This window comes from Heliangelus exortis, chromosome 2, assembly GCF_036169615.1.
Source record: "Heliangelus exortis chromosome 2, bHelExo1.hap1, whole genome shotgun sequence".
NCBI lineage: Eukaryota > Metazoa > Chordata > Aves > Apodiformes > Trochilidae > Heliangelus > Heliangelus exortis.
In genome coordinates, this window is record NC_092423.1 from 21,878,765 (window position 1) to 21,898,128 (window position 19,364).

At 39.6% G+C, this 19,364-nt stretch overlaps 2 protein-coding genes and 1 long non-coding RNA gene across 3 annotated transcripts; 1 reads left to right on the plus strand and 2 right to left on the minus strand.

Moving 5' to 3' along the window:
• Nucleotides 1-637: 637 nt before the first annotated feature.
• On the minus strand, nucleotides 638-19,361 carry LOC139792193 (uncharacterized). Its single transcript, XR_011724175.1, has 2 exons — nucleotides 18,968-19,361; nucleotides 638-1,008 (listed from the first exon to the last, which is right to left on the minus strand). It is a non-coding gene; the product is annotated as an uncharacterized lncRNA (long non-coding RNA).
• Nucleotides 911-5,752, plus strand: ACBD7 (acyl-CoA binding domain containing 7). Its single transcript, XM_071735158.1, has 4 exons — nucleotides 911-992; nucleotides 5,092-5,209; nucleotides 5,320-5,382; nucleotides 5,471-5,752. The coding sequence occupies exons 1-4, from the start codon at nucleotides 981-983 to the stop codon at nucleotides 5,542-5,544; spliced, it is 267 nt and encodes an 88-aa protein (XP_071591259.1). The 5' UTR covers nucleotides 911-980; the 3' UTR covers nucleotides 5,545-5,752.
• On the minus strand, nucleotides 6,133-11,233 carry OLAH (oleoyl-ACP hydrolase). The gene is given in 7 exon segments (XM_071738663.1): nucleotides 6,133-6,266; nucleotides 6,532-6,617; nucleotides 7,471-7,510; nucleotides 7,513-7,642; nucleotides 8,661-8,760; nucleotides 9,346-9,484; nucleotides 11,104-11,233. Coding segments are annotated over 7 exon segments (759 nt in total).
• Nucleotides 19,362-19,364: the final 3 nt, after the last annotated feature.

A 19,364-nucleotide genomic window follows, 5' to 3' on the forward strand; every position in this document is an offset into this window, starting at 1 on the left:
TTCTGCACTCGCCGTGGGGCGCGGCCGCTGTTGCGGGCAGGGGCAGAGCTTCCCCAGCAGGAGCAAGGGAGCATCACCGCGTCGTGGTGGTAGAGATGGCGTTTCATGGAGTTGCTTTCAAATTTTTTAAAATCTCTTTTTAATTTTCTGAATGTCACTTGGTTTGTTTTCTTGTTGTGTTCTGGCTTAATTTAACCTGGACTTGAGGGGAAACAATCCTTTTACGTGGGTTTATAGAATTTGTTGGATTGCAAAAAGCTGGATGCAAAAAGCATAACTATGCTCAAGAAATGATGAGAAATGTACAGAGGTGTGAATATAAAATTATTAATTGATAAAATAGATAAGCAGGGATATTTTGTTTTCCTTTAATGTTAGGCTAGTTTATAAATTACCTTAATAATATTTTATTCTGTATTTAGTAGAGCAAATTAAAAATCGCATTCTCAAGGTACTGTGTACATGTCATTGCTTGTGTGTGGTATCCCCAGGATGCAGCATGTTTTTTCCGCGTTGCAGCTGTAGGATGCAAGGTCTCAGGCAGGACAGGGTAAGGGCATAGGCATGGGCAGGGGCTGCGGAAGAGGGAGCAGCAGCAGTAATGGCTGATTGAAGATCAAATCATTCAAGAAATTCCTTTTAGAAACAAACAGCTTGGAAAACTTGCTGTATTTCTGCTCTTAGCCTGGTGCAATAATTGTCAGCGGTGTGGAAACATGCTCTCGCTTTCTGAATAAACTACTGTGTGCTTACTGCCCCCCTGCCCCTTCCCTGGGCATTCATAGCCATTCACTTGTCCCCACGGGTCCCGAGACGTGTCCTTTCCTGGGTGGCATTGCTGCTGAGATCACTCGTGAGGTCACAGCTCGCTCCGTGGGGCAGCCCCCCCCCCACCGCCTCGCATCACGGGAGCCGAGAGGCAGAAGCGCCGCGTCCCCGACGGAGGAGTGAGGCTGTTCCTTGGGCATCCTCGCAGCATCATGACCCTCCAGGTAAGCAATTCTGCACCTGGTGAGACGGAGACACAAGCAGAGGGAGGGGTGCACTGCCCATCTGTGCGATGCCGTGTCGGAGACAGCAGTACTTCTTCAGCATGAGGATTATTCCTACAAAATCAAGGTTACCTTGCAGCGGGAAGTTTGCTTAAGCCTTTGGAGGTTAAATGGTGCATTACTTTTTGCATCTGGAGAATGAGAGACATGCTGCTTATTTTGAACTGTTCATAAGTCATATAATTTTTTTGAGCCTTACCAGTTCAGAACATGTGTGAATTATTTTTCTTTATGTGTGTATCTGAGTTTGCTGGTACTGCATTTTGCATTGAAGGGTAGGCATGTATTTATTAGGATCTAGCTAGTTACCTACAGCTGTAAAAGGAGGAGGGAGAAGGAGGAGGGAAAAATGTAACACTGAAACAGTGTTACAGTGAAATATATGTATTTGGGACACAGGTAATTTTTAAGAGAGTTGTGCATATTTTTTTAGGGTGTGTGTATCTTTGGAATGGTGCATTTTGATGAGCTTGTGTTTTGGTAAGAAAGCTCCCACTTTCTGACTTCAGGTTAGGGAGAGCTTCCTTCAACATTCTCTCTAACTATGGTTCTTGAGGAAGCTATCTACATTGCTGGCTTTCAACCTCCTACTTTTGTAACCTAGTATGAATACTTTCCTTGTGTTACCCATATACCCTGATGGATTAGGCTGTTTTTCTTCATTAGGCTTTCTATTATTCCTTTCACTTCAAGATTTGGGAGCTCTTTTATTCTGGTCTCATTATAATGTCTGTCTCATCTTGGCCAGTGTGTGTGTTTTGCAAAGACTGAGCAACATAATGCTCTGACCTAGATGCAGGGAGTGTATTGCCAGTAGCTCAGCAGTTTTCTTGTGAGCTGCAATTATGTTGAATGGCACAAAGGTTTCATTGTAGTGTTTTACAGCTAAGAGGAAGAATCCTATTTCTTCAGTGGGTCAGAATTGCCAAATGCCAATAACACTACCTTTTTTTAATTAGCGATCACTGAAATTATAGTTTGCTTTATTCTGCCTTTTATTTCTTCTAGAAAATAAATTTATTAGCCTAATGTTTAAGCAATGAGCCATAAATTGCTATTAGAAAAAGCTGAGTGCAGTATGAAATGCCATTTCTTTGCAGTATACAGTTACATTTGCACATAAAAATCGGTGGTTGAAATATTACAGTATCCTACACATTCTGCCTTAGATAATAGAGAGGTTTTCTATTCACTATTGGTTTGGTTGACAGTTACCATCCATATCCATAAAAATGCATTGAATCAAGCTCTTTGGGAATGAGGACAAAATGAGTAAAATAATGTTTTCATGAGGGAGATTGTAAAAGGTTTAGAAGTTTTGCAAAACTGGTACAATATTCTGCTGCAAATGAAGACTCCATTAAAGCTTTTTTCTTTGCAAAAAGGGAGTCTGTGATAATGGTCTGACCCATGCATTTATCTTTATGCATGTGAATATGTGTATGTCTATGCTTATGCCTGTACATTTATTTATGCTTTTAATTTTAGAAGTTAAGGTAATTTTATCAGCACATGATTAAAAGGAATAATATTTTTATAGGCTGCTCCTAAGCATGTTGTGTAAGCAAATCCTAAGCAACAATCTGTGCCCAATGATTGGCTAGAGGGAGGAGGAGAAAGAAATTTTAGTATTTAAATTTAATTTCTGCATATTTATTATTGTGTAAGATATATATTTACATATCTTAAAAACAGTATCTTGTGATGCTTGCCTATAGATCCAGATAGAATAAAAGTGTATGAAGATAAGTTATTACCTTAATGGTTTCTTTTATTAATACATTTTTGAGTTATCTTTTGTCTGTTCAAGTCTAACAATGCTTCTTGTTTATTCTTACTGTGAAGTTTAGGTTAGAAAATAGTTTGAAGCATGTGATTTAAACTTAATCAGTTGTGAGAATTCCGTTATGTTTTTAACTTTCCTGTTAAATAAGCATGAATGCTGCTTTTGTTTGTACACCCATGGATAATATTCAGATGTCTGTGATGCAGGAGTCAGTGATAGCTGTAGTAAAGAATGTCACATGTTTAGATTAAGAACTCAGTATTTATTTCAATAATTTTTTACTATAAAAGAAATCTTATGAAAGTTTTTACTTTCATAAGCAAACATAAATCTTTTAAACATCTGTACAGAAATTGTGAGTGTTAGTGCTTTGCTTTAAGGATGCCAAAGACCTATAATTCAAAATTCTGTCAAATATTACTTTTAATTCAAGTATAACCTAGTTGCATTGCTGATTGTTTCCCCTTGTGGAGCGTTTGTCCATAATAAATGCTATACATTGATTAAAAATACTCATTAGTGCATATGAGAACATGTATTTTTTTCATAATTAGACTAAAGTTTTGGTATCTGAGTACAAAACTCCTTCGTATCCTAATGCTGCAGTGTCTGAAACACTGTGCCAGCAGCGTGGCACGTCTGGAGTGATGCTGGGGTAAGGTGGGATGCAAATTTGGAGCATGTGAGTTCCTCCAGAGGAACAGGTGATGTCCTTGTTTCTGCCCTAAGGCATAAGCTACTCAGTCTACTGATATACTGAGGTATATCATGAGGTGAAAAGTCATATCAACAGCATCACAAGTACTCTGAGTTGAGAGTAGGGCTTAGCTTAGAGCAATGTCTCTGTTGTCCCCAGTGTGCCCATGCTGTGGCTAAGGCACGGGGCAGAAATCTCCATCCCCAAGCCCAGAATTCTCTCCCCACCCACACTGTTGGCAATTTGCTGGCCTCAAGTGTGTGTATTCATCACACTGGTTTTGCTTTTAAAAGGACAGATAGTTATTTACTTCTGTGACCCTTAGCAATTTTCCCCTTATAGAGAAAGGCTGTTATGAGTAAGCTTTGTGAAGTCCAATGAAATTCTAATAACAAAGCTTCCAGAGTAATTAGAGGGAGTTTCATTGTACTATTCTTTACTTGTTGTTCAGCAAATTCAGTATTTAAACAAGAAGTTGAATTATATGAAATACCTGTTTGTAACTGTTAGAAAGATATTGTACCAGGAATTCCTTAGGGACCAGAATGTACTACTGTGTAACTCATGAAAATATGTCCAGCTGACATGTTTTCTATTTATGAAATGTTTTCTACCAGCTGGTAAGATTTCTAAAGATTTGTAATTTACCTATTTGAGCTGAAATGTAAAGGTTTTAATTCTTGTATATTGATATTAATAAAATGTTTCTATATTTAACTATTCCCTTTTAGTGTGAACAACTTAAAGGAGTTTTAACACAATGTTGTAGGCTGGTTTTGTATGTATTAAATACATGTGTAATAGCACATCTTTCATGATATACTGTGCTTCTGCAAATGCAGATTCAACTCAAAAGATATAATAATTATTGAAACCAGCATATGTTGTATTAAACAGCATCTTGTTGCATTATAGTAGTGCAGCAACTTGATGGGTCTGTGGTCACTATGAAATTTTGGACTCTGAGGCACCCTGGGCGTGAAACATGACTCCAAACTCTATGCTAAATTCTAGGCTGAGATCTGGTATATATAGAGAATAACAGCTATAGCCTTGGTTTGATGTGAATTCAGGATGTGTGATGACCAAAGGAGTAAATTTATACTTCATTCTTGTGTTCCACTGTGAGAGCTGGGTGTTGAAGGTGGTGTCCTGGCAGTAGCACCGCTCATCTCCATGGGGTACATCTGTGACAGCTGTTGGTCACCTCCTGCACTGTCAGCAGAGAGGTGGCAGTGGAGGGGCAGGTGGGCAGCACCCCTCAGAGGGTGTTCACGCTCTGCTGCTTGAGCCAGAGCTATGCAGGCAGGGCCAAAAGGATGCAAAGCTTACAGCTGGTGTGACCATATAGCAGTGTGACCATACCAGCTAAGTATGCCTAGTTCCCTCTCTAATATCTTAAGGTTTAATTAAGCTTCTTTCATGGGAAAATGCCTAGGCTTACCCCTAAACCTAAGTAATGGAGAGTATCTAATGATACTCTTAGTGTTTTAACTAGTGCTATACTTAGTGTTTTAAAAACACCCCTTGAGAGGAAAACTCTTTTCTTTCCTCAGGCTGACTTTGATGGTGCTGCAGAAGACGTAAAAAAATTAAAAACAAGACCAACTGATGAAGAACTCAAGGAACTCTATGGATTCTACAAACAGGCTACTGTTGGAGATATTAATATTGGTATTCCTATTCCTATGTATACTTCACATTTACTCCAATGTCTTAATGAAAAAGAAAGGAAATGTTATGGAAAACTGTGCAATAATCAGAGTGTGCATTTGTTTTGGCAGAATGTCCAGGAATGCTAGATTTGAAAGGCAAAGCCAAATGGGAGGCATGGAACCAGAAAAAAGGTGTTACACCCATTAAATTTACATCATTTCATCATGTTTATAGGATTACAAATGAGGAAAGATAATGACTGCTACTTTTCCTTTGCAGGTATGTCAAGGGAGGACGCCATGAATGCCTATATCTCTAAAGCAAAAGCAATGGTAGAAAAATATGGGATATAGAATACTCAGAATAATTCCCATTAATAACTAAATCTTGAGTAACTAATGAACTAACTCTGCTGAGAAAAATGCTGCACTAACTCCTTATTGTGTAGTCTGAGTTTAAAATCTTCTCAGCATAAGCTGTTTGAATGTGCAGGGTGTTTACATACATACTCTATTTTTAGACTGTATCTTATTCTAAATAAATTTGAACCTCATAAATTAAGCTTTCTGTAAGAATTGTCAGTTTCTGTGGGTATTAAATTATATTTAGCATTTCTACAGAAGCACACAAAGAGAGGAGCTTTAGGAAGTAAAACACATAGCTGTCAATTTTGGCAAACAAGGTAATGGAATGAAGTGAAAGGTTTGTGCACATAGAAGATGAGAAGAGGGAAAAGATGAAAACTTTTTAAAGACTCAAAGTCAATGTTTATTTTCAAAAAATCAGAAAGATTCCCACTTTTAAAGGACTACAATACAGATCTAGAGGAACAGAACAAGTCTTAGACATAACTGTATGCAATTGTACAGAAAAAAAATGACCTCTTATGAAGTTTTGTGGACTAATCTCACACCTTCTGTCATGGAAATAGAGGGAAATACTTATAGACCAGAATTTTCTATACATCTTGTCATGTGTTTGGTCAAGAAGATTTCATTAGAGTATCCCAGCAAATAAAAGTGACCCCCAGGAAAATTATAAAAGGAAGTATCTCCACTTGTTAGATAATGCCAGGCTGAAAGACATTTAAAGTGTCAAACAAATGTCAACTATTGTGATAATTTAGCATAACTATTTCAGAGTTATTGTTTAATAATTATTTTAAATCCCATTTCAATTGTTTTGGTTCATACGTTGAGGCTGCTCTGTTGATTTGTTTCATTTAAGAAGGTGATAAAAGACTCAAGAAAACTCTTCATTAGCTGATTCCATACAACAGAAAAATACACAAGTATAAGAGGATATGTATGTATATATATGTAACAATTTAAGTAAAGTACCTTCTAAATCATGCTGTGTATCTTCAGACCCATTAAAGCAGGTAATATCACAAGAGAGTGGGATATTCCTTTCTGACTTCTCAAAACTGTGAACATAAAGAGTAGTAATTAAACTACTAAGATATAAGATACTTAATATTTGGGGTTTACTTCCACAAAATAACTTGTTCTTTCTTCTCCAAAATGTAACAAACTTTAGGAGTTAGATTGTGCAGAACATCAGGAGAAGGCATAACTTTGTCCCCAAGATACTTATCTCTTGTAAAGAAAGAATAATCCAGTAGTTAGGAAAACAAGAGTTTAAACCTGCAATAAAAATTCTCACCTAAAATAAATGATTATGTTGTTTGCCTGTATTCAGTTTCCTATGGTGAAAATGGGTCCACATCCAAGAGTGTCTGTATCCTTTCTTTGCCAGGGCAAGTAACCTTAACTACTCAGCTATGGGAACTCTTGTGTAACATCCCATGGGGACAGCAGGGGGACAGAAGAACCTGGTTCCCCTCTAGCTGCCTGGAACATGGGCATTCTTTGCTTCTGCTTAATCTCTGGTGGGCCTTGGATCAGGAGGTTCAGTGCAGTGATCCTGAAGAATAATCAGTTATCTTACTAGCCTCAGAAATCCATAAAAGATGTGAGAATATTCCATTTAATTGCTACTAACATTGGACCCTAAGTAGAACTGTAATTCTAACGTGACATGTTCACAACTGTAACAACAGTAGTGGTTGCTGCAATAAGCCATGTTTTCAGCTAGGGCTTAAATACTGGCATATAAATGTAAAAACACACAAAGGAAATATGTTTACTGGTTCATATGCCTTTTATAACAGAAATGAGAACAAATTGCAGAGAAAGAAAACAGAAAATATGAAATCATTGGACACAAGTAAAACTGAAAAATACAAATGAAATGTTCTACAAAACTGTAAAACTTACGAAAATGTCTGAAGAACTCTAAGGTCTTCTCTGAAATTATCAGATGTTTCTTAATGTCTTCATTTTGCAGAAGCACAGAAGGAGTTCCTCCTAAAACTTGTATATATCTAAGAATGTCTTCATCTTTTGCATCACTTATAGGTATGCTTTTGATGGAAAGAAATGCTTCAGACTGTCAACATCAGACAAAACAGAGCAGGTGTTGCATATAATACACTGTAAATAAAAATTCCTTTAAGAATTGTTTTAGTAAAAAATTACAGTTATTTTCTGGGTCCAAAATACCATGGCTGAATAGTTTAAGATCCACAGGGAACACTTCTTGGAAAGGTTTAGTAGACTATGTGCTGAAAATGCAGATTATGAGTGAGACAAGTAACATCAAGGTCTGAAATGTCCACAGATTAATTTAATGTTGTTCAAAGTTTGACCCTCACTATTGAAATAACTAATAAAATTATCCATTTAAGAGAAAGAAGAGCCTACCAGTGGACACAAATCTGACTCATGTGAGACTGGGGAGACCAACCCATTATGGAAATTGGCAGGAATAAAAATTGCTCCCATGAAATACTAGCTCATATTTAGAAGCTAAGAAGCCCCAGAAACAGAAGAATGGCAGTAGGAAATGATGACTAAGGACAGGAGGGCTGGGGAAAGCCACTTCACTGTTGCTTTCCTGAGAAAGACTAGCAGAGCCACCAGAAACTCAGAAGGACCTGAGGACAGATGGAAAAGCCAAAAAAGGATGAGGAGGGAAAGAAAGAAACAGACGAATGTATTACAGGGCTGGTGCAGAAGGCTTATGAAAGATTAGGTTCAGTTATTTCACGTTACAGAGTAGGGAATGGCACTTTATATTTTTGATTACTTTTGATTAAATACTTTTTAATATTTAGCCAAAGACCACAGTAAATAATTACAGTATTCAAAAAAGGTAGCATTAGCTTAAGCAGACTCTAAGGTTAAGGAGGCTTAGGTGGGCAGCAGTGTATATTCTGTAATCTGAAATTCCTCATCTACTTCAGAATTAATTTCCTCTAAGAAAACAGAATATTTTCCTGTATTCATACAGAAGCAACACCTGTTTTGTATTAAAGCCCCTCTGCATCCCATGGTGTAAGATGTTATTTTTACTCTCAGTAGCTAATACCATTTTGTTTCATAGTATTAATGATTCTGTAACTTACGATTGGGGCATGTGCCCCTGATACAAAAAGATGGACTGGCTCTAGTCCATCCTGTTCTTTCAAGTGTAGTGCAACTGCAAAACTAATATAAGAGCCAAAGCTGCAGAAAAAAAAAAAAAAAAAAAAAAGAAAATAAAGCAAAGTAAGCAAAAACATATGTAAAAACTGGAAAATTTAAACATACCTTGAATTTCAGTGCTAACTGGCTAACCTGGACAGTTACTAAAAACATTTATGACATGTAAATTATATTGCTATTAGCTAATCAGCATGAATTATATGTCTATACAGTCTAGTTTTAAAAAACAGACCTTTTAAAATCTCTCTTTCAGTAGTTTACTGAATTTGCAGTAAAAAGTTATTTCAGATACTTGGAACTTGCAGCTAATCCCCTGCATTCATGTAGATTAAGCACTGAGAGAAATAGCAGCAGTGAATACAATTATAATTTATCAGTATAAAAAAAAAAAAAAATCACAACTCTGCCATTTTTAGACATGTGCCTGAAATAATAAATAAATAACCAGAATCTTTGAGATAAACAGTGTTTTGGGATGACTTGACAGAAGACCTTTGCAAAAATGGATTTTGCTCAAGTTTTTGCAGAAAAGTCAAGTAACTCTGCTCCTAGAGTTCAAAGATAAAGGTTCTTCACCAGGGTATCTAAAAACATATCTATTTTTACCTGTGACCAAAAAATGCAAATGTTTTTTCTTGCAATTCTTTTAACAAAACACTTGTAATTTCATTGACTATGGTTGCCATGTCTTTTGCAAAAGGCTCCTTAAAACGAGATTCTCTTCCAGGAAGCCTTACAGAGGACACTGCAGAAGAGGTGCAGAAAGGGAAGAAAAATCAGTTATTTTAAATAGCAATAGCAAAATAATTTAAATTGGCTTTTTAACCTACTCTGAAGAACATATTTAAATTAATCCTTCTTACAGATGATACGATGTATTTGCTATTGCTATTTATTGTCTTTGAATCCTGTGAGAAAGTAGGTTTCCATCTTTACTTTTGCTCACAAATATTCCCTCTACAATTGATCTGACTGATAAATACCTTAGGTCAGAAATCCCCAAGGTCCTGACCTCAGCTGAGGTTTTCAAAGCAACTATATTAGTATTATTAAAAACCACAAATTCATTTATTTTAACAATAGTAAGTTGGAGGGTTGGGTAAAATACATTCTTGAAAGGGCAGCATTAAAAAGTTAAACTGTAGTAGAATTATACAGTCCCCATTTTCTTCTTGGCAGGCTCTTCAGCACTGCATTTAGTAAAAAGTGGAATCATGGTATACATTAATGGCAACTTACATTTATATGGAAGGACATATTGCATGCTTTTATTATATATTCCTTTCAGAATTTGGTATTTTCCTATCACTGTTTAGAGAAAGTAAGGAATTAATAGATCAGAAAAAAAAAAATTCTAAAACCTTTACATCACACATACTGCTAAACTCACGTGGAAGTAATGGTTCAGATGCAAATTGTTTTGGAAGAGATAGAATACTACACTACTTAATACAATACATACACTACCTAATACCACAGATTGCAGTACAGAAATGTTTGTATCTTCCCTGCTTCCTTTCTGCACGAAGTATTTCTGAAAAAGCATGCTGCACCCTGGTTTTATTCATCCGTGTTTGCAGTTGCTTCGATGCCATCTCCTTAGTAACATTGTTGGAGGTACTTCCAGTGGACAAAAGGTTTTTTGTTTGTTTGTATTTGTTTGTGTTTTTTGTTTTTTTTTAATTCCAGGGACAATTTGATGTGATATGTACAACTCTTTACAGAAAGCATACAAGCATTTAGAGGACTGGTACAATTGCAATGACAAAGGTCTCTATAGATAGTATTTTCTTTTTGGTAGGCCTTGGTTCTTTTTCAAACAGTTCAGTAATGGATCTTTTTAGTGCTGATACATCCTGATAGCAATGAGAATTACTTTGTACTATAACTAAATGTCATCTCACTGTTATAAATCCAAATATTAAACTTCAGTTTTGATACAAGCAGTGCAAAACCATGTAAAAACTCTGAATAATGGAAATCTGCTCTGTGCAATCTCAGCATTTATTCTCGTATCTTCACTTTTAACCTTGCTGATGTCTTTTTGAAACATTTTAGCAATATGCCAGAGTATTGCTATTTCTGAATCATACCAATAGTTTCTGAAGTAGTCAGCATACTCCAGTCTTGTGAATTTAGCTCTGAGGATATCTTCTTAATGTAGTTAAATTTGACCCAAGGTGGCACAGTGTCACGGTTCAACTCGGTAAACTCAGCACCCTAATGGATATGCTAATTCCAATTTTTTTCTGCTTAAGGAAAAAGATTGCAGTGCTCTCAAGAACATTATATCCCATTAAGAAATGTGGCTACTGTGTGATTCAGACTTGCTTAACTTCTGCTTTAAGGACAGGAATTACTAACCTTCTATTGAGCTGCTGAAGAGTTTTCCCCACTGAGCAAGATCAGAAGTTCCACCTCCAGCCCATGGAAAGCAAATCAGCCTACAGACAGCATCTGGCCTTTTGTATAGACAAGCAACCACGTTCTCCATTGCTAAAAAAACAAAAAACCCAAGAAAATAGCATATCATTCTAGAGTCTCAAAGTATAGGAAAATTAGAGTGAATTAAGTGTAATTTGTAACAATAGGCTGCAATGTTTTTCTGTCATCAGTATGGTTTGTGTTACAGCAATCTGTTAGATATGAGATAATCTTTATGCAACAGCAGAAACCAGTTCTGCTTTTAAAACTGGTGATGGAATATTATTGGGCAAGACCCTTGTTAATATTTTTTCCTATTTGAGTCACTGACTGCAACAAATGTAACATACAGCAAAAAAAAAAAAAAAAATCAAAACTGATTTTTAAAATATATATTATCAGTTCTCTAATTGATTTTAAAGGTGATACAAAAATTTCAAGCATGATAAAGAAGCACATTTAGCAAAAGTCCTATTTAAAGATACATTACCAGTTACTGAGAATCTTTCACATTTTCTGATATTACAGGTTTATTCCATCACCACCCAGCTTACTTTAGATGCAAATACCTGAATAGTTGGGAAGCTCACCAGTGCCAGGAAATGACAGACCAAGGGTGGATTTACTTTTTAGCCCTGCACTGCAAGAAGCACAGATCAAAATTTGTACCTATCAGACAAGGGAGCAAAACCAGCCTTGCAGGAGAGGGATGAATGTGCATCCAGGTGGCACAGCCACCTGCTTTAAAGTGTTTTCTAGGTTTCAAGGGGCGGAGCCCACACCCCAGAAAAAAGGCAGGGACTGAGCCACACAATATCCCGTGAGGGAAAAAGAAACTTCATGAGTTAGGTGTGACATAGCATTTGGCAGCAATATAAGGCAAGCATGCTGCATCAATCCTGGTGATTTAAAAAGCACGGATTAGCAAGGCTGTGACTGTACTGAAGCTGCAGCAGTTTTTACAGAAAGAGGCCTATAACATCACTGAAGCAAAAGCAACCAAGAAAAGCCATCCTTTTGTAAGAACTATAATCAAAAGTACAGCTTTCACACCTCTGCTGAACAGTTCCACAGAAGTCTGAAAAAGTTAATGTAGAAGACCATCACCTACTAGGAATAAACTATTGCATTGGGTTAGTAGGCCAGCTACTGTAATTTCTACAGGCTGAAAGGCATAGCACTGCACAAAAAAGATACTGATTATGTATGGTGATTTTATATCAGCTACCATGGACACCTGATGCTATCAGCAACCTACAGATACCAGTGTATTTTGTAACTGCATTTGTAGTAATAGGAAGCCTTTCGCTTTCGCTTTCCCTTTCCTTTCCTTTCATTCCTTCTCTCCCTCTCTTTCTCCCTCTCTCTCTCTCTCTCCCTCTCTCTCTCTTTCTTTCTCTTTTTCTTTCTCTTTCTCTCTTGTATTACTCTTCCAAAAATATCAGTAACAACATTAATAAAGTAAAAAAATTCAAAAGCATTGACTGAAGCTAAGCAACCTAGGTGCCAAAATGGGTTCTGATGCTTAACTGTAGACACATAAGCTGGACTACTTTATGGGTTTCACAGCTGTTCTGAATTTCTCCTAATCATTCCTAGGAAACTGAAAAATCTTTGGTGTTAAAAGATAAGCCTGCACCAGTAAGCAGTGCTCCTTTCCTAAAAAAGTCTGTAAAGATTTCTGCATTCCTAGTATACCCTAAATCAACTTTTCTGCCTTCAGCAGTTTCCCTGGGAAGGTGTGGGCTCTTCAGAGCCCTGACTTTCCTGCCCTTCAGCTGCCACTTGTAAATGACAAAAGTGGAAACTGATGTGAAAGATTCTTTCCAGGTAGTTTTATGTGATAATTGTTATGAAGTAAGATGAGGCACACCTGTGTTTGGAAGTTACATGATTTAAAGCACCTTGTACGGGGTCATTCTGACCTGTGCTGTTATGCCCAATTCAGCTTCTCTCCATGACATACCTGCTATCAGAGGGATTTGATTTAAGGTACAGTTTATAACTATTTCAGTTGGAAGGGACCTACAATGATGATCTTGTCCACCAGCCTGATCAATTCAGGGTTGAGCAAGCTCAGGTATGCTGTTAAGGGTATTGTCCAAATGCCTCTTGAACATTGACAGGCTTGGGGCATTGGCCACCACTCTAGAAAGTCTTTTCCAGTATTTGACCACCCTCTCAGTAAAGAAAACCTTCCTGATACTGTGTGTCCAGTGTACAAGCTTTTCACATATGCTGCTGAGCCAACAAGACAGGTGGAACCCGTCAGGTCCCAGTTGCCTTGCCCCTTGAAGGCTCTTCCATGGTTTAAAACTCCAAAATTTTGGCAGAGGCACCAGTCCTGGAGCCAGAAATTGATACCTCGGGCTTGCTTGTTTCTTCCAAATTCTCACACTCTCCCATTACTGGAAAGATTGAGGAAAGCACTACCTGTGCTGCTGAACTTTTAGTATTCTTCCCAAGTCCCCAAAACCTCCTTTGAATGACCTCAGACTTTTTGTTGCAATATCATTTGGACCCAGACTGAAAAGCAGGAATGAAGACTATTCTGAAGGTTGTAGTAAGCTCTGAAGTCTTGTGGTGTTGTCCCTAACTTGTGTCCCAGGGGAGCAGCAAACTTCCCTGAAAAGAGGGTCTGGACTGCAAAGAGGTGCTTCCATTCAGCACAGGAGGGAATCACCAGTGATTGCAACTTGCCACTGTTCCTCCTCAATGCTGGTCCTAATGCAGGTTTTGCATTAGGGGGGTTGGTCTCTCTGACTTTGGCAAGACCAATTGAATTGGCTGGGTTGGAAGGGACCTCAGAGATCATCAAGTCCAACCCTTGATCCACTGTTGCTGCAGTTACCAGACCATGGCACTGAGTGCCACATCCAGTCTCTTTTTAAATATCTCCAGGGACAGAGAGTCCACCACTTCACTGGGCAGCCCATTCCAATGCTTGATCATCCTCTCAGTAAAGAAATTCTTTCTAATGTCCAACCTAAACTTCCCCTGGCACAACTTGAGACCGTGCCCTCTTGTCTTGCTGAGGGTTGCCTGGGAAAAGAGACCAACCCCCACCTGGCTCCAACCTCCTTTCAGGGAGTTGTAGAGAGTGATGAGGTCTCCCCTGAGCCTCCTCTTCTCCAGGCTGAACAGCCCCAGCTCCCTCAGCCTCTCCTCATAGGATCTGTGCTCGAGTCCCTTCACCAGCCTGGTTGCCCTCCTTTGGACCTGCTCCAGGACCTTGATATCCTTCCTGAACTGAGCGGCCCAGAACTGGACACAATTGGGCTGGTTCTTCCTCATTATGAGCTTCATCTGCCATACTCAGGGCACTGTACCTGTTCCATAAGGGTATTTTAGAGGGTAACTAAAGGGATAAGGAAGGGTTTCTCTTACCAGTCTGTACTGTAACCTTCTTTCACCCCTCATCTGTTGTGATGTTGCCTTCCTCCTGGTACAAAGCAGATCCAGAACCTGCCTTCCTAGTGACCATGCTGAGTTGGCTTCCATGCATCTCAGATGGCAAGAGTACGGCTCCACTTGATTGCTTTCCCTCTCAGAATCTCAAATACTCCACTGAAGTTCTTAATCCGTAAAGATTTCTTACCTTGCCTTTATGGCAAGTTTCAGTTTCTTCTTAGTGTTTTGGACCAAAATACTGATACAAATAAACCTAATCATAAGTCAGGAGATGCTCTCATTCTCTAAAAACTGGAACTTATTTATTACCTATTGATGGTAAATTATGTCACCTGCTACACTATATAAACTGTGCACTGCAGATCATAGCAACTGAAATGCATGAAGTGCTACATTTTGTTGTAGCAATCTGCAAGATTAAAAGTGGGTGAAACAATTACAGGATGACTAGTAAGTGTGATTCTTTCAGAAATCACGATATAGTGCAAGAGTAATTTTTTATGCATTAGTTATTAATACTGGAAATCTGCCAATGTAATTCTTAGTTAAGAACAGAAACATTGCTGGGGAAGTTGCAATCCACTAGAAGTAATTGAATGTGACCCATTTTGAGCAGTAATTTGAGCACATACTGAAGTAAAGCAATAAAGACATGTATTTCTCAGTTGCACACGTGCTGTGTATGTTGCTTAATAAAGACTGACTTAAATTCACAGTTGTGAAATACACAGGATTATATCTACTGTGAGCAGTTCAATTTTTTCTCCTCTGTCAGTCATTCTTTATTGTCAGTATTTATTTATTATTTTAACAGATCTGCCCCGTTTTAGCACCTGTACTGGAACTATACTTCATGTCCTAGTCACTCTACTTCAAAGGATAAAAGTAATGATACACTTAAATCTTTCACTTACAGATCACTGTTAGCTGCTTATATGGAAAGGCATGAAATTAAGCAGTTACCAAGCCATCCAGAGGAATCACAGAATCAAAGAATAGTAGGGGTTAGAAGGGGCCTTTGTAGATCATCTAGCCCAACCCCCCTGCCAGAGCAGGTTCACCTAGGGCAGGTGGCACCACCGACTTCCAGGTGGGTTTTGAACGTCTCCAGGGATGGAGACTCCATCCCCTCTCTGGGTAACCTGTTCCAGTGTTCTGACACCCTCAAAATAAAGTTCCTCCTTATGTTTAGGTTGAACTTCCTACGTTCAAGTTTTTCCTACAGCTGGGCACCACTGAAAAAAACCTGTCCCCATCCTCTTGACACCTGTCCTTTAGATATTTATAAGCATTGATGAGATTCCCCCTCTCCTGATGAGAGTCTCCTCCAGGCTAAAAAGACCCATGTCCCTCAGCCTTTTCTCATAAGAGAGATGTTCTAGTCCCCTAGTCATCTTCATAGGCCTTTTCTCTACCCTCTGCAGTAGATCCCTGTCCTTCTTGAATGGGCAATCCAGTACTGGACACAGTACTCCAGATGGGGCCTCACCAGGGCAGAGTAGAGGGGAGGATAACCTTCCTCTACCCACTTGCCACACTGTTCTTGATGCACTCCAGGATACCATTGGCCTTCTTCACCACAAGAGCACATTGCTGGTTTATGGTCATCCTGTTGTCCACTAGGACTCCCAGGCCTTTTTCCTCAGAGCTTCTTTATAGAAGGTCAGTCCCTAACCTATAGTGGTACAAGAGGCTGGGTGGAGTACCTGCAGAAATTGCTGAATTTTGTAAGGTTTCCTTATGCCCAGCTCTCCAGCCTGTCCAAGTCACAAGCCTCTGTTTTGTGTCATCAGCCAACTTCCTGAGGGCACACTATCCCTTCATCCAGGTCATTGATAAGTATATTGAACAGGACTGGACCCTTGGTGACCCCACTAGTTATGGACCTCCAACTAGACTCTGTGGCACTAATCAAAAGCCTCTGAGCTCTAGATTACACCCAGTTTTCACTCCACCCCCTATTCATTCATCTAAACCCATAATTCCTAATCTTGCCTATGAGGATGATGTGAGAGACTGTGTCAGAAGCCTTGATGAAGTCAGGGTAGACAACATCCACTGCCCTCCCTTCATTCATCCATCCAGTTATGCCATCATAGAAGGCTTAGTGAAGGCATCAGATTAGTGAGACATGACTGTCCCTTGGTCAATCCATGTTGCCTACTTCTGGTAGCATTCTGACATTGCTAAGATCTAAAAGCTGCTGCTGAAGTATGTAAATGTTTGCCTAACCAACTGAATTTTTTTTCTCCAGAATGCTGTATACCCATCCCTTTACTTAAAATTGAAAAAAAAAAATAAATAGGAAATTATAGAGAAACTTATTTGTGGAAGACTTGTAGCTGATGGGTTCCAGCATCAGTGGTGCCAAATTACTGAAATAAAATATTAGTCACACAACACACATCCACAGTTTTACTACCTGGAGCCTCCAGGGTATTGAAACTGCAAATATTAAGGCCATGTGGATGCTTCAAATGTGAACATGACAAATAACAAAACCTTCTCTTCTTTCCTACTGTTTCTTCTGTCTTCTCAGTTCTACAGTGCCATGGCTGTTTTTTGAGGAAATCACTAAATTGAGAGAAAGAGCTATGAACTGCTGTAAAGTCAAGCCATGAAATCTGAGAAAGGTAAAACTGGAGGTAAAGGGTCTCAGACATGTGCTGAGATAGGGTCAGGCAGTAGCTCAAAGATCAAAAGGAAGGACATCAATGTGGAAGGATAGCAATATCTGAAGGGAAAAAATGAGGTGGAAGATTGCAACATCAAGCAGCTGACCCTTTTCAATCTGAGTAGTTAGAATCTGTATGTGGTTAACATACAAATACTAATTTAGTAGTTCATTAATTCTGGCTTTCATTTGTATGTGTTAACCACAAAGTAACTGCTTTACATGTAACTGCACATAGCATAAAGTGACTGAATAAAGTGGCCCAGGAAAGAAGAGAGAGCGAGATAGGCATTGGGAAACCATTTTGGCAGTAAAGGCATGGAGCAACATGAAAGCAACCAGAAGGTGCCACTGTTGTAGATGGAGAGAAGAAAGAAGTCAAGGAGCAAAGCCCTATTCACATAAACTGTGACTTTTGTACTGTGCATGGCAGGTCATATCACAGAAAATATTTTAAAATTTATGCCAATACCATGAAGACACTGAAAGAAGACAACATGATCCCTCTTATGCCATCCTCTGTCCTTGATCTTCCAGCTCTAAAAAGGTACACTTTAGATAAAAACCTTTCTTTTCAGGAACAGCAGGAGGGTAGGATTAAGTAGCAATTCAGATGATGGACAGTTTATTTAATCTACTTTTTTATCTACTTTTTTTTTTTTTTTTTTTTTTTTTTTAATTTACTTTGCATTCACAGCATCTGTGCTAGGTGTGCTCCTATAAAACTATGGTTAAAAGAAAAACCTAAAAACTTCCTATTTCCACCTCTATAGTCTGAACAGGGTATTAGAATGTATGTATCTAATATATTTCAAGTGTGGATGTAAAATTTTTGACTGAAGTCCAACTTCAATTACTACAAATCCCTTGTTAAACTGAATTACGTTTTTTTTGAAGAATCTTTGCTCTTTTGCACAAGCTGTTGCCCTTGATTTTAATCTCTGAGCTGACCGACCTGGGAATCAGTGAGAAGGACCAAGCAAACGTTTAATAATAAAAACCAATGTGACGGGAGCTTTTGATGAAAGGGAGGGCCACAGGGATCTGAAGTCTCTAGTCCCCATAAGGGGGAGCCATAGGAGGCTGCATCCCTCTCGCTTATGGTAAAAAAGACATCTGGAGCCTAATAGGGGTGGTGGAAGCAATCACTGAATAAAGTCTTCAATCTGGTCAGGGTTATACATGGCTTCTGTAGGTCCTGAATCACTGCCTGGAGGCAGTAATGGCAGGCATCAAGCTGGTGCAAACCTTCTATGTCGTGGTAGAGACTCCTGCACGATGCAGATAGCCTGACACGCACCTCCTTCTCCTCCCACCTCCCACCAAAATGCATCCATTACATTCAAGACCTATCTGAGCTGCCAGTCTTTCATCAGGAACTCCTTGGGGCTTGGGCGATCTTCAAAGCCACCAGGTTCTTCAGCAAGAGTGTGAGAGAGAGAAGGCTCTGGGCTAAGCTATAGCACTCCATCACACACCACCCACATACACATGCAGGCGGCCGTGACCCCTCCAGCCTGCCGAGGGCAGCCGAGCTGCTGGGGGTGCTGACAGCCGGCTCTGAAAGTAAAGCTCTCGTTAACCACGGCAAGTGGGACTGGGGAGGCTTCAAGTCTCCCCCAGTACAAATGGTGCTTCAGCATATGATGAAGTGTTTCCTGAGAGACGTGAGGACTGCTCCGAATCCCACCCAGTGTACTGCAGGTGGTTTGTGCGTACCCCTGCTCCGGCGGGGCTGCCAGTCACACCCCACGGCTCTCTCTCTCTCTCTGCCAGACGCCCCTCTGGCAGGTGGCACAGAAACCCACCGGGCTGGGCCACAGAACATCCCTACAAGCTTCTGAGCTCTTCCCAACACACGAAGCAGTCAGTAGGGCCAGAAGCCCTTCAGGGCCAGCGGGGTCCGCAGCTGGGCTTAGGCCCGCCGGGGATGCCTCCGGTTTACAAGCACAGACCGTGGCGAACATCAGCCGGGGCAGCCCGGACCCTCGCAGAGCCTAGCGGCACGGCCCAGCGGGACCTGCAGCGCGCCCCGGGCTGCGCTTTCCCCCTGCGCCGGGGCCCCCGCCCAGCTCAGAGCACAAAGAACTCCGAGCACCCACTCCGCTCCCCACCC

Coding starts and splice junctions, on each gene's coding strand:
- ACBD7 (XM_071735158.1), top strand. Junction 5,210..5,319: donor TGTTGGAGATATTAATATTG/GTATTCCTATTC, acceptor TTGTTTTGGCAG/AATGTCCAGGAATGCTAGAT. Junction 5,383..5,470: donor GGCATGGAACCAGAAAAAAG/GTGTTACACCCA, acceptor TTTCCTTTGCAG/GTATGTCAAGGGAGGACGCC.